We start from the raw sequence: 14267 nt of genomic DNA on the forward strand, positions 1-14267 counted from the left end.
CCCTGGAGAAGGAAATGGCAACCCACTCCAGTATTCTTGCCTGGGAAATCCAATGGACAGGAGCCTGGTGGGCTGCAGTTCATGAGGTCACAAAGAGTTGGATACAACTGAGCGACTAACACTTCTTGATACTTCTGAGTTTAGAAGTGGAAATGCTGGATAGTATGGTAAACCTATTGAACTTTTTGAGGAACTGCCATACTGCTTTCTACAGCAGCTGCACCACTTCGCATTCCTACCAGCAGTGTACAAGGATTCCAATTTTGCCCCATCTTTACCTACACTTGTTATTTTCTATCTGTTTGAATAGCCATCCTAATGGGTATGAAATGTAAACTTTAATTTTTGAGTTGACTTTGTAAATCAATTATACATGAAGTTAATTCAAGAAATACTTTTTAAGCCCCTGTTGTATAGAGAGCGCTGTTAACACTCTGAGGGAATAACAAGGATGAGTAAAATACATTGTTGAACCTTTAGGGGGTTTGTAATTTATTATTCTCCTCCAAATGTATTTGGGAACGAGTAAGTCAACTTATATTTTCCTTGGGTGGTTGGAAAAACTAATCCAGAGATCTTACTCTAATTTATAGAAAATTGGTAGTGGAGATGTTTATTAAACTGATTTCCCAAAGAATACAATCAAATGCTAATTATACAGTTCTTTGGAAGATTCACAATAAAAGGATTATGTTAGGCAAGGTCTCTAATTAATGTTTTTTTCTACAGGTTAGATTTGTTAAAAGAATCCTGATACATTACTATCATGGCCACTGTTCAGCTCTCTCGCTCTATCAGAATTCGCAAGACATCTAAGGTATTTATTAAGAATTAAAAGAAAATCAATGACTATTTAGTGAGTTAATTCAGAATCATGACTTTAATCTTTGGTGTTTTTTAAAACAGCAGCTTTATCAGTTAATTGGTACATAATATCCTGGCAGAGTGTATCTACATTTTAACTGGCTAATGGATTGAGGATGTTCAGGAAATTAGAATAGAGTCCTACTAAGTAACTTCCTGGGTGCTTGTTTCATGTTTATATATTTAGACTTTCTAGGGTAAAAGAGTTTTGTGAAGTTATGAGTCCAGAGAAGTACCAGTTGAGGGAAGAGTTCTAGATGTCAGGCTCGAAGCATCTTCAGATGAAGGTTCATCTCATGAGACATTCAAAAAACAAAGATCATGGCATCTGGGCCCATCATGGCAAATTGATGGGGAAACAATGGAAACCATGACAGACTTTATTTTCTCAGGCACCAAAATCACTGCAGGTGGTGGCTGCAGCCACAAAATTATAAGATGCTTGCTCCTTGGAAGAAAAGCTATGACAAACCTAGAGTATTAAAAAGCAGAGACATTACTTTGCCAACAAAGGTCTGTATAGTCAAAGCTACCATTTTTCCAGTAGTCATATATAGATGTGAGAGTTGGACCATAAAGAAGGCTCAGCGCCAAAGAATTGGTGCTTTTGAGCTGTGATGTTGGAGAAGACTCCTGAAAGTCCCTTGGATTTCAAGGAGATCAAACCAGTCAATCCTAAAGGAAATCGATCCTGAATATTCATTAGAAGGACTGATGCAGAAGCTGAAGCTCTAATGCTTTGGCCACCTGATATGAAGAACTGACTCATTGGAAAGGACGCTGATGCTGGGAAAGATTGAAGGCAGGAGGAGAAAGGGACGACAGAGGATGAGATGGTTGGATGGCATCACTGACTCAGTGGACATGAGTTTGAGCAAGCTCCAGGAGATAGTGAAGGACAGGGAAGCCTGGCATGCTGCAGTCCATGGGGTTGCAAAGAGTCAGACACTGAGTGACTGAACAACAGCAAGAGTAAAAGAAATCAGAAACAAAAAAGAGATTTAAAGAGAAAGGTTCTTTGTTAGACTTTCACTTCCTGACACAGTTAGGAAGCTTCTGATACACACTGTGATGCAGTTACAAGAACTGAAGGGAAGGGCACTGAGAGCAGCTAGGACCCTGGGGGAGCACGCCGGGGCCAGGCAGCCTTGCTGGGCTCACCTGGGCAGTTTATCTTGTCCTATGACAGCCGTTAATGAGCCATTCAGTTATTCATTGAGAGCTCAGTATTACATAATATATATGTAACACTGTGTTCTTTTCTGAGAGAATTAAAAAAAAAGAATCTTCATGTTCCAGAAGTTTATAATCTGGTTGGGGAAATGACTTACAAGAGGTAAGTCAGTATACGATGCAGTATATGCATTAAATATTTGTGACAAGTAAATCAATACAAATGATAGGAATTTAGAGATTTTTTGTATAGACTGAAATGGTTTGTATATTCCTCAGGAAGGAGACAAGATTTAAGGTGGGCCTTAAATAACGAAGGGGATTAGGATGGAGGAGAAAGGAGAGAATTCCATGAGGAAAAACTAGCATATGCCTTGGCTCAATTAAGTAATGAGCATGGCATGTTTCAGAGAGTAACAAAGAACCCATCCCCACTGGAGTGGAGCTTCATCATGTCGGACAGAAGTAGGAAAATTAACTGAATAGGAACTTTGGGAACAAATTAGTGTGGATCTTAAAAGCCAGGCTAAGCAACTTATGCTTTATTCTGCAATCAATGGAAAGTCAGCAGTTTTACCGGGACAGTTGAGTAAATTGTTGTTTTAAGAATATTAAGCTGTAGCAGAGGTAGGAAGGATTGAAGCTGAAGGAGAATTAGGGCAGAGAGAAAGCCGTCGTCTTTCTGGCTTGAATTCAGTATATTCAACAAGCAGACTCCTGATCTCATCGGATTTCCTAAGTGTGCTTCCTTCCTGGAGTGAAAATGCTTAGCTGGGTAGATGGATTGCAATCAGTTTGGCAGTTATTTTTTGCGCTGTCAATTAACAAATTGACCTTTTGATATAAACAGATCTTTGTAGTTTGGACTGCATGAACTACTTCTCCCAGCAAATTTCAAGTGACTGTATGATTTTGCTATTTTTTTTACTGAAAACAACAATAACTACTATAGAAGCTAACATTTATTCAGCACTTACATGTGCTGGGCACTGTGCCAAGGGCTTGGTATTATTATTTCAATAGAGTCTTGAAATAAGGAGAAAACTGAAGCTCAGAGAAATACTATAACTTGCCATACAGCTGCCCTAGTGGCTCAGATGGTAAAGAATCTGCCTGCAATGTGGGAGACCCAGGTTCAATCCCTGGTTCGGGAAGATCCACTGGAGAAGGAAATGGCAACCCACTCCAGTATTCTTGCCTGGAGAATCCCATGCACAGAGGAACCTGGTGGGCTACAGTTTATGTGGTTGCAAAGAGTTGGACACGACTGAGCAACTAACACACACACATAGCTTGACAGCTGAGCTCTAGAGCCCATGGAGTCACAAAGAGTCAGACACGACTGAGCGACTCACATACACATAGCTTGACAATTGAGCTGTCAAACATTACATCATCAGCACATTTTCTTGTTAAAATAACTTACAATAGTGTTTTCTATTATTAAGCCATACTATTTTCATGTATTAGACATTTATGAAAATGTGCATGATACCTCTTAAAATATTAGACCAGTTGAGCTGAGAAAAAAATTCCTGGAGTGTAGAAAAATAACAATCCTAGAGGCCTTTTCCAGTCCTTGATCTTCATTACTACAAGTGGGCTTTTTGATTCCATATTTAAAATAAATGTCTTTATATTTTTAGATTATTTAATTTTACAGATGGTTATTACTTAAGTATTTTTGCTAAGTTTTGGCATGTTTTCAGTAAGTTATTATATATATATGTCATGCCAGCCATTACCCAATTAACCCCAAAGAACCTTAATTTCTCAGAATCTATAGGTACAAAAAGCAATTTTCTGTAAAATTTTACACACTTACATGCAGACACGTGCACATTCCATATCAAATTCCCTTTAAACTGTGATCTTTCCTACTTCTGCTATCGCTTAATATTCCTAAAACAATTATTCTACTGACCCGATCAAACCTGCTGCCTTTCCACTGGTTACAGAATACAAATAAAAAACCTTAGGCTGGCTTTAAGATCTCTATTAATTTCCACCCCCCCCCCAAATTCTCTCATACATACAAGAGTAATAATTACATTTTTTTAAAAACTGAATATAATGTGGTTTGACCAAAAGGATGAACTGATAATTCATTTTCACTATATAGTGTACCCAAGAAGCAGCTTAAATTGCAAAATCATGTCCAGAAGACATTCTAGAACCAGATCTAGATACAGAAAAGCTTTTGGGGCGATCTCTTTCATCTAAAGGCATATTCATGGGTAATACCTGCCTCCAAGTAACAGAATTACTAAAACTGAACAGTTGAAACTGCACGCCATAGTTTAAAGACCTCTGAATTTGAACAAGGTTATTGGAGCTTTACCATCCTGACTTCTAATAACATGGATTCATCTCACCTGCTTTTGTACTTTATATAAGAGCAATCATGCAGTAGTACTCATTTGTACCAGGTTTCCTGTGCTCAGCTTCATGTGTGAGTCACCTACATTGCAGAACTTTGGCTTAAGCAAAGCACAAAACGTGAAAATACGTGGTAGCAGAATAGTCGATGAAGAGTAGTTCCATGTGGCTAAAGAGTAGGGTGCATGGGAGAGAATGAAGGAGGGGAGGGCTGGGAGATGAGGCAAGAAAATTGGGCAAAGATAAGGTTTTGACAGTTCTCAAATGCCACACTTGAGCTCTATCCTGTATGAACACTGGGAGTGTCATGATAAGATTTGTATTCTTTAAAGTTAATGATGACGGCAACATGAAGGACAGATTGAATGAAGAGAACGATTGGCAGGGAGGTCAGAGGCTACTGCAGTAATAAAGGGGAGAAATGAGCACGTCCTGAGCCAAGTCAGCGAGAAGAGAAAGGAGAAAACGAGTCACTTCTAGAATTAAGAGTTCTGTGTTACTGGATGGAGAAGGCAATGGCACCCCACTCCAGTACTCTTGCCTGGAAAATCCCATGGACGGAGGACCCTGGTGGGCCATAGTCCATGGGGTCACTAAGAGTCGGACACGACTGAGCGACTTCACTTTCTTTCACTTTCATGCATTGGAGAAGGAAATGGCAACCCACTCCAGTGTTCTTGCCTGGAGAATCCCAGGGACGGGAGAGCCTGGTGGGCTGCTGTTTATGGGGTCGCACAGAGTCGGACACTACTGAAGCGACTTAGCAGCAGCAGCAGCAGTGTGATTGGATATGGAGTAATTAAGAGTACTGTGTGATTGGATATGGAGTATGGAGGGGGGCGAGAAGCCAAAGGTGACTCTACATCTGGCTTGGATGGTTTGACTGAGGTGGACGCTGATTCGTTTGTTTGAGATTGAAACTTGGGATCAGGTTTCAGTCAGGGTGAGAGAGAGAAACTGAGTTTGAGAGGTCTACAAAGTGGTCTGGGCATAGATGTTCAGAAAATAGACATGGAAGTCAAGCTCAGAATAGAAATAAGGACACTTTCTCTGTACTGGCTGCAGATGAAGCAATGAGACTAGATGAAATGACTCAAGAACAGAGAGCTATGGAAAGAGAAAAGACTGAAGACAGAATTCTGGGGTGCGAGCAACACCCAGAAAACGCAGAAAAACTGAAGAAAAAAAGAGACTGAAATAGCTATGGAGGATAGATGGGGGAAAAAAACAAGAAAATAGTTTTATGGAAGCTGAGAGAGAGAGTGTGGGTAAAAGTGTCAGACACTGCAGTAGAGCCACATGGTATGAGGGCTGAGATGAGGCCAGCGACAGGATGTGCTTGGCGACTGGAGAGAAGAGTACAGAATGGAGGGGCGAAGGGCGGCTTGCAGCGCCTTCTGAGGAGTGTGTGAAAGGGAAGATCACATCATCAGAGGAAAACTCCCAGTTTTGCCTCAAATCCACAGATCATTGTAAAATAAATTATATTAGTCTTGACTTACTTGAATACCTGTCTCTACCTTTCTTCTCTCCCTTGCCAGTGAAGATCTAATTTAAAGCAATATTCAAAACCTTGTTTCCTTTTGATTATCTCAAAAGGTATCAGACTTGAGGTCTTGAAAAGTCTTTCCATTTTGCTTGTGGTAGTGATATGATGGGCTGAATATATGAAAGAATACTAATCTTTTTCATTTTTTCCTCCCTCCTAGAAAACAGTTTTTCCATGTCAAATCACTAATGAGCATGAATCACTGATAATGGTGAAGAAACTTTTTGCTACTTCTATCTCTTGTATAACGTACCTACGAGGCCTATTTCCAGAGAGCTCTTACGGAGAACGCCATTTGGATGGTAAAGTCTAACTAAATGGTTACTTTGGCTGGTGGAGCCCTTTCCCTCTGTTTGGCAGGAGTAAAACTTTAATTTCTCATGGAGTGTACTAATTCCAGGTCATGGGCCTGTTTGTCAGGATCAATTTGCTAATTCATTTTCCATTTTAATTTCACTTTGTGTAGTGGTTTTACTTGTAGGAACCATTAGTTCCTGGCCAGATACCAAATGACAGGCTGAAGAAAAAAGAAATCTGTATGGACAAGCCCAGTAATTCTAAACTACACCTACAAAAGCAGCAGCCAGGTTGAAATCTATGTGGGTGCTGTACATTTGCACTATTTTTTGTCTCAACTTTGAGACAGACTTCCCCATTGAGGAACTGTAATTGAGAAGTTTTTAAAAATTCTTTCTGTTAGCATATAGAAATAAGCTCGAAAAAAATGCATACCCATCCCAAACCCCTCTACTGATTGACATGGAGATGTCAACAATTACTATTCCAATCAGTTCTGTTCTTTTCTCAATGTTCTCTCTTTTCCAGTTTTCTTCCTTTTATTTCTTATGTCCTTAAATTTATGATCTCATTTCCTTGTATTACAAGCTGTTTCTGTCTCCTTTCCTTCTCTTGTATTAAGAAGAATGTACCTAGGACTCTTCAGTTTTTCAAAAATCTTATTTTTTTAAAAAGCTAGATTATGATAACCATTCAGAAAATCTTGCTGATTTGTCACCAAAGTGGGAAAGTATCATTTGGAAAATAAATATAGAGGGCTACAAGTTTCCTTGTAAGATGTTATTTTTCAAAATCTAATTTTACTTTGTTTCTCACATCTGTATTTAATGATAACTTAGGCCTCATTCCAATTTATGTTTCCTTAAACACCATTTGCTTCTCTACATGAGCATCAATGAAATCCATGTGTGCTATAAACACAAAAGCATATTTGTAATTGCGACAGCCTCATTTGTTTTATGCTCTTCTGGTCAGGACAGAAATCTGTAATAGTGAAAATGTTTATATGCAGCACATAGTTGCCGTTTCTCCTCTTGTTTGGAATATAGAATTGGAGAAAGACACGTTTGGGGTAATTAATTAAGCACTTACTGTGTGCCAATCACTAACCTATGCATGGAGGGCAATACCATTGTTTACAGCTTTATTTTTTGTGATAGTTTTAATGGAAGTTATATATGTTCCTCTCGGTGTTTGTACTTAAAGTAGCACATGACATTAAAATGCCCAGTAATAATTTTCATATCCCTCAACAGCAACAGAGGTAACATCAATTTTAGAATAGGAAAACACGATGAAAAGGTGAAGTGATTTATACGAAGTCATAAATGAATCAGTAATCGATTTTAGACTAATCTAAACCAAAACTTTTAATGCTTTTCTTATTCTTCCTTCCTATAGTAAAGTGGTTGAATTTCAGATGGAAATTAATATCTGAGAATAACCCATGAAAACATTTTTTATCCTTTTTTTCCCCCCACTGAGAGAGAAATACCAGAGAAGTGATTTGAGATTGAGGTGTATATTTTAAATTGCTTGATATAGCTGGCTGGTCTCAGTACTACCTTATGATAACTTAAAATTCAGCAGAAGCAGAGAAGTGACACAAATTGATTTCACAACCAACTCAGTTGTGTATATTGTAGAAGAGGGGACTGCTAATCTATAATAAAAATGGGAACTAAGCCAATTATCAACATAGGATTTGTTTTAAAATTAGACATTTAGAGATTCAAAATGTTTTTATAAACTATAAAACTAAGTAAGTTGTATAAATAAAATCATGAAAGGAAATACCCTTACTTAGCATGGACAATTTTAGTACAGCAGACTATGTTTCTATTTTTGTAGACCTCAGTTTAAAAATCCTCCGAGAAGATAAAAAATGTCCTGGGTCACTGCATATTATCAAGTGGTAAGTAACTGAAATTCCACCAAAGTTGAACAACATTATTTTTATTATAGCTGAAATTACCCATAAGACTTTATTTGGTAAGATCATTTCCTTAAAACTATTGCCTTCTTCCTTTCTTTTCATGTTTTTTTTTTTTTTTTTTTACAACTTCCTAGAAATGTGCAACAGTTATCCAATATTATTTTAAGGTACTGACATTCAGTTTTTTTTTCTTTTTTAAGAATACAGACTTTCTTTATACAAGGAAGAAAAATATCAATCAAAATTTGATTAGTTATCAAATACATGTCAGTGTGCTAAACATTACCGGATGCAAAAAGAAAAATAAGATGTGGTTCCTACCTCAAAATTGCTTACCTATTATTTATTATAAGTACTGTAAATACATTAAAACATACTAGGAGTTTCTAGAAAATGATTAAATGGGTGAAAGGTGAGATGGTTATCAACTTAAAGTATTTCAAAGCAAAAAAAGTAAATTAGTTTTGTACTTGGGATTCTTTTTGGCTTTGCGTCTGATCCAAATTGACATCAAGCATTTATTTCTTGACAGGATTCAAGGTTGTTTTGATGCTTTGGAAAAGAGATACGTAAGAACATCTTTAAGTTTATACCAGGATCAAAGACTCACCCTTTATCCCTTTAAAAGAAAACTTTAGCCTTTATTTTGTTGTTGTGTTTAAGAGCACAGCAGTTCCTACGTGCCTTCCTTAACCAGTTTCTTTTTACTTTACGTCTCTGTTGTCCTGTTGGTGTCTCGTTTACATCAGTTAGAATTGACACCCTCACTTTTCTCTTTTACATACTCATATCTTTTTGACCACAGAATTTCCTCTGAAGTCACTGGAAGAGATCACAGGATGTGGGACAGGGGAGACAAGAATCTGGCATTTAGCACATTGAGTGGCGATGCAGTGTGCAGATACGAAAGGAAAAGATGGAATTGAATACTTGATTTTTATTCTATGTCAGTTATTTCATTATCTATGTTTGGCACATGTATATAACCTGTTCCCTCAAAATAGCTAGTATTATAGCTTGAATTGTTAAAAATGCAGCCTGAATTTTAAGTGCATTAGATTTTTCTCACTGCCCAAGACAGCTGTGAAGGGTATAAAAATTAGAAGCTCCAGTCTAGTGGAAGAGATAATTTAATAAATGAACTTTGTGCCACTGCTTCCTCCTTTTCCCCATCTGTGTCTTTTTACCCCTTCTCAATTCCTATTTCTTTAAGAAAACTTAAGGTGAGTAAGCTTTACATTGGATTATTTAGTTGCACTGATACACTTCCTTTTTCATTGAACAGTTACTACTTATGAGTTATTCAACGCTGACCAGGAGGTTGAGGAATGCAAAAATAAAACAGACATGAGGTTGTGCACACACACAGCTTGTAGACCAAGGCAGAAGATGAATGACATTCATGTGCACAACTGAGGACCAGCTAGTGAACGCTGGTGTAGCTGCACCTCTTGTTAAAATACTGGAGTACTGTATATCCAGCGCTAAATAAATGCTTCTCTGAGGCCCCACACGACTCCCACCATGTCCTCCCCCTCACCCCACCAGTCTCTGGGGAGTCGTGGATCTCCCCAGACTATTCCACAACCTGGCAACTAAAGGGCTGACAGCTGGCTCAGGGGGAGCTTCCAGGAACCCAGCCGAAGGCTAAGCTGGCACCTTTTCTGATTGCTCTCTACCTGTGCCAGGTTGGGCTATTAAATTTGGAGTTTTTTCATATCAGTTTGATATTTTTATTTAAAAAATCATCTTTATCACAAGTATAAATAATCATAATATTCATTAGAAAGTGATGCAATGCCAAAGGCAAGATATTGATCATGTGCAAAGGAAATATGGAAAAGTGGGATTACAGCCAGTGAGAGGCAAGAGGGAAATCTTTGGGAGAAAATGACTCCTGAGATTTGAAGGCCCTTAGTATTTAGATGGGTTGAGAGGGGTAGAAGGTCATCACCAGTACACCAAACAGCACTCATTCATTTTCCTGTCCATTCATCGAGCAACATTTCTTGAGTGTCCATCATTGAGGGGCAGCGCAAAGTAGTTAAGAGCTCAAGGCTTGGAAAAAGCCAGCCTGAAGTGAATCTTAGTTCTGCCATTTAATTCCTGTGTCTTGGCATGTAACCTACCTCTTAGGGTTTCTTTACAGTAATATTAGAACCTACCTCAGGGTTGTTTGAGAATTAAATGAGTTAATAATCCAAGGCAGCAGTTTTCAAATGTTAGCTTGCGTCAGAGTCACCTGGAGGGCCTGGTAAAACACACATTGCCAGGTTTCACCTCCAAATTTCTGGTGTGAGAATTTTCATTTCAGACAAGTTCCAAGTGATGCTGAGGCTGCTGGCCTAGGGATCACACTTTCTAAGGCATCACTCTCACCATTGTTCACCAAGTTCAAGCCACACAAGGATTCTAGAACATGCTGAGTGCCTTCTACCTTTGTACATATTATTTTTCCTGCAAAAGTTTCTTCCCTACCCCACACCCTTTATCTGGCTAATTCCAATTTATCCTTCATGTCCCAGCCTAAATATTTACTTCCTCCGAAAGGCTTTCCTTGACAAGCCCCGGCCCCCTGCCACCCTTCTCCCAGCCTAGATTGTCCATCTGTTTAATGTTCACAACCTAACTGCTTCATAGCAATTAACACACTTGTGATGATGTACCTATGTGTGTGGTTTTTTTTTTTTTTTTTTGTCCTCTCCTGCTGGTATGCGTGTTCCCTGAGATCAGGGGCCATTTCTACTTTTGAATGAATGAATGAGCTATTAATTAAATAATGTAAGTTAGAGTTTCACTGGGTAGTCTTAAAGTCAGTTGTATGCAGTAACCAAAATGGCCACACAGCGTCACTAAAGTTTTAGTCCTTTGGGTGAAATAGGTGAATAATTTGATAGGAAGTTATGGTCCTGAAAATTTTCTCATCTGTGTCATAGTGTTTAAAAGTTGGTGATAGACTTGATTCTGTCTCTGTATCTATGTATTCTGTTATTCTTTCAAACAGAGAGAATCTGATCTGTAATGTATACGTAGGGAGGGCAGGGGTTTTGTAGAACTCATATCAGACTTCAGATTTTTAACTCTAGTAGATTCCTTTCAAAGGGCAAAATGTTTTAGAGATGCTTATGGCATATTTAACTCTTATAATGAATTATTTTGTGTATCTTTTCCCTCCCAAACTAGAATGTAACTTATAGAGAGTAAGTCTAGTTATCTTTTTTTTTTCCATCCTTCCCCTCCCCAGCAGAACCCTGGGTATGTAATAGACACTCACTTGGATGAATGGATAATTAGTATCCATTTCTCTGACCTTCTGAATATTTTTTCTACTCCAATTCTTGGAACCTCTCTGAGGTCATAGTTTAACTGAAAAACAGTAACACAGGTGCAAATGTGTAGTAACAACAGTTTCTTTTCTCTTACAGCTCCGCATGGCAGTGCTGACAGTAAGTACGCATTTAAAGACGAGCCCTCTGCCTCTGCTTCATTGTCTTTTGGCAAGTGAGAGGTTAAACAGTGTACTCTCTCCCATCCTTCCTGAATTTCATTGTCCTATGACATTTTGGAATTAAAAAAAACTCGATCAAAGCTTTTACTAAAATGTCACAGTCTATATATTTCTTTGGCATATTATAATAACTGAGGAAATATATAGGATATACTATCTGTTCTATCTACTAGCTATCAGGATTTCATTTTCTGAGTTACTTTACAGACTCAAAGTTCCTTGTTTTTGAAGTTCTGCAGATTTTTTTGAAGTTTTGTATACTGCTGGGTATAGCATGGTATATGTCATTAAGAACAGAAAGAAAATGAGACAATACTACTGAGAGTCATAGGTATATAAATTATTTTAAAAATTTAAAACCATAACCAATTATTTAGAATTTATTTGTAGCTCAGTTACAGTAATTATAAATACCTGGCTATCAATTTCCTTATAGTCAATGTTCATGGAATACTATAAAGTCTGTGTTCACAAAATTAGAGCTTATTCCACCTCTACCTTGAAATATATATCTCCAGATACATATAATCTATGCATATATGTATTTCAGTACTCGATTAATATATCACAAACTGAACTCCTCACATAGCAAATGTATTCTGTGAGGAGTAATCTAGTTTCAGAAATTAAATGCTGTTTATTTTTCTTTAAATAGCTTTACACAAATCCCAAGGAACCTGAGGTAAGAACACATAGAGATGGGCAGTATATGTATATTTAAATATGTTTACCTGAGTTGAGGCCATAGATTATGTCACTAGACTACCAAATGAGCAAAGTAACTCATAGTGAGCTCTTTCTGTGTGTTTTATTATAAATGTCACCAATTCTTTATTATGCAATTTAAAAAAACTACCTAGCAGTACTGGGGAAAAACACTGAGTGGAACTGAAGCCTATTCCCTAACACCTTAACAGTGAGAATCTGATTTATGAAGACTGCATTTCCTTTTCATTTTGACTAATGCTGAATCCTTTCTATTTGTGGTCTTTGGGGCATAAACATGCTAAACCTTTTTTTTTTAAAGACTAACTAAATTCTCCCCGTCTGACCTTCTCATAGATTTCCAAGCTTTACCTTTTTCCTTCTCTCTGTAAATTTCTTCCCTCTGCTTATTGAATCCTACTCATCCTCAACGCCAACTTGTGTCTGAAACTTCATCTGAAACTTCCATGAGAGCCTCTTTGATTATTTTGTTCACACTAAGTTCTTCCTTCTCTGAATTCCCTTTTCCAGCAGGACCTCACAATTCAACACTCTTGATTCCTATAGATTACTTTATCTTCCTAGCCAGACTGTGAATTCTTGAGGACAAGGTCCTTGTCTTCTTTTTATCCCCCAGAGTGACTGTCATCGTACTGAGTACACGGTGGTTACCTGTGCTGCTTTGAACAGCAGCCGAGGTCACAGCACAGGAATGGAAGGAGATGCCCTTCCTCCTTTCTTCTCATTCTGACCTCTATTTTCCTCTCAGCTTTCTTTCTTCTTCCCCTTTCCTTGCTTTCAATTTTCTTTCCCTAAGCCTATGAATTTAGCCTAAATGGTGACCTTCACAACTAAGCTGAGCATTATTTTAGCCTTTACTATCCACTCTTTGGCAAGATTATAAATAGCTGTTTGAGCAAGGCTGAAGAAAACTGGTGCATGCAGGTGGGTAACAATTCCTCAGTGCCTAAGCTACCTCTGTATATCTCTATCTTTAGTTTAGTTTTCAGGTTTTTTTTTCCAGTACATTTGAAGAGAAGTTTCCCAAAGTAAGATCTCCAATAAATTGTTAATAAATTGGTCATTTCCTTCATGCAATAAATTACTAAGTTTTCTTCTGCATGTGAAACTCCGAGTCTGAAATTTTTTGAGGCTTTTTGAGGTAGTACTGTGCTTAGGAAATTGGGCTTATCTACAGAAAAATATTACAGAGTGGGAAGAAAACTGTTAAATGGAATTTGATGTAGGCAATATATATAATAAAGTTAGAAAGCAAAATCAGCTTATTATATGATAAGTTCTGAGCCATCATTTATGACCTAGAAAAAATATTCTGAACTCTTACATATTGTTTCCTATAGCAATGATCCCTAACCTCTGTGTTCATGGAACACTTTTGATTACTAGATAATTTGGTGGCATGTTTAAGAGGATGAAAAGACTCAAAAAGACTCCACACATCTCAGCAATAATTATGGTATAACTATGGCACAGCGATGCTCATAGCCTGAGAGTATCCATGGGTTACACTGTTTCATGATTGCTCTTTAGCATCAAGTCACTGAGAGAACTATTTATGTCTTTGATCTCACTCTTTTATATACTCTCAAAACACCATTCTCACATAAACAGTCTTATCTAATATGGTACCATGTTTCTTAACTCATATTGGTAGAAGCATAGCCTCCCCTAAGCAGAATTGCACAAACAATAACAACATTAATATTTACCTGAAGCAAAAAAGCATGTTACACATGGACTAAAATTTGCAGTGCTCCTGTGAAGAGTTGTCATGGTACACCAGTTGCGAACCTCTGGCTTAAACAAGTGTGCTTATTCTGTCCAGAGACCAGCAG

General features: G+C 37.8%; 1 protein-coding gene across 2 annotated transcripts in view; it reads left to right on the forward strand.

The window, feature by feature from the left end:
* Window positions 1-14267, forward strand: part of HORMAD2 (HORMA domain containing 2) — a 71000-nt gene that overhangs the window by 9455 nt on the left and 47278 nt on the right. For both annotated transcript variants that reach the window (XM_019977345.2, XM_070769814.1), the window contains exons 2-7: window positions 730-817; window positions 6126-6267; window positions 8114-8177; window positions 8731-8767; window positions 11624-11644; window positions 12362-12388. In XM_019977345.2, the coding sequence (XP_019832904.1) occupies window positions 767-817; window positions 6126-6267; window positions 8114-8177; window positions 8731-8767; window positions 11624-11644; window positions 12362-12388 (342 nt within the window). In that variant the 5' untranslated portion in view covers window positions 730-766. The remainder of the gene's footprint in view (window positions 1-729; window positions 818-6125; window positions 6268-8113; window positions 8178-8730; window positions 8768-11623; window positions 11645-12361; window positions 12389-14267) is intronic.

The sequence above is a fragment of the Bos indicus genome, chromosome 17 (assembly GCF_029378745.1).
Source record: "Bos indicus isolate NIAB-ARS_2022 breed Sahiwal x Tharparkar chromosome 17, NIAB-ARS_B.indTharparkar_mat_pri_1.0, whole genome shotgun sequence".
NCBI classification, from domain to species: domain Eukaryota; kingdom Metazoa; phylum Chordata; class Mammalia; order Artiodactyla; family Bovidae; genus Bos; species Bos indicus.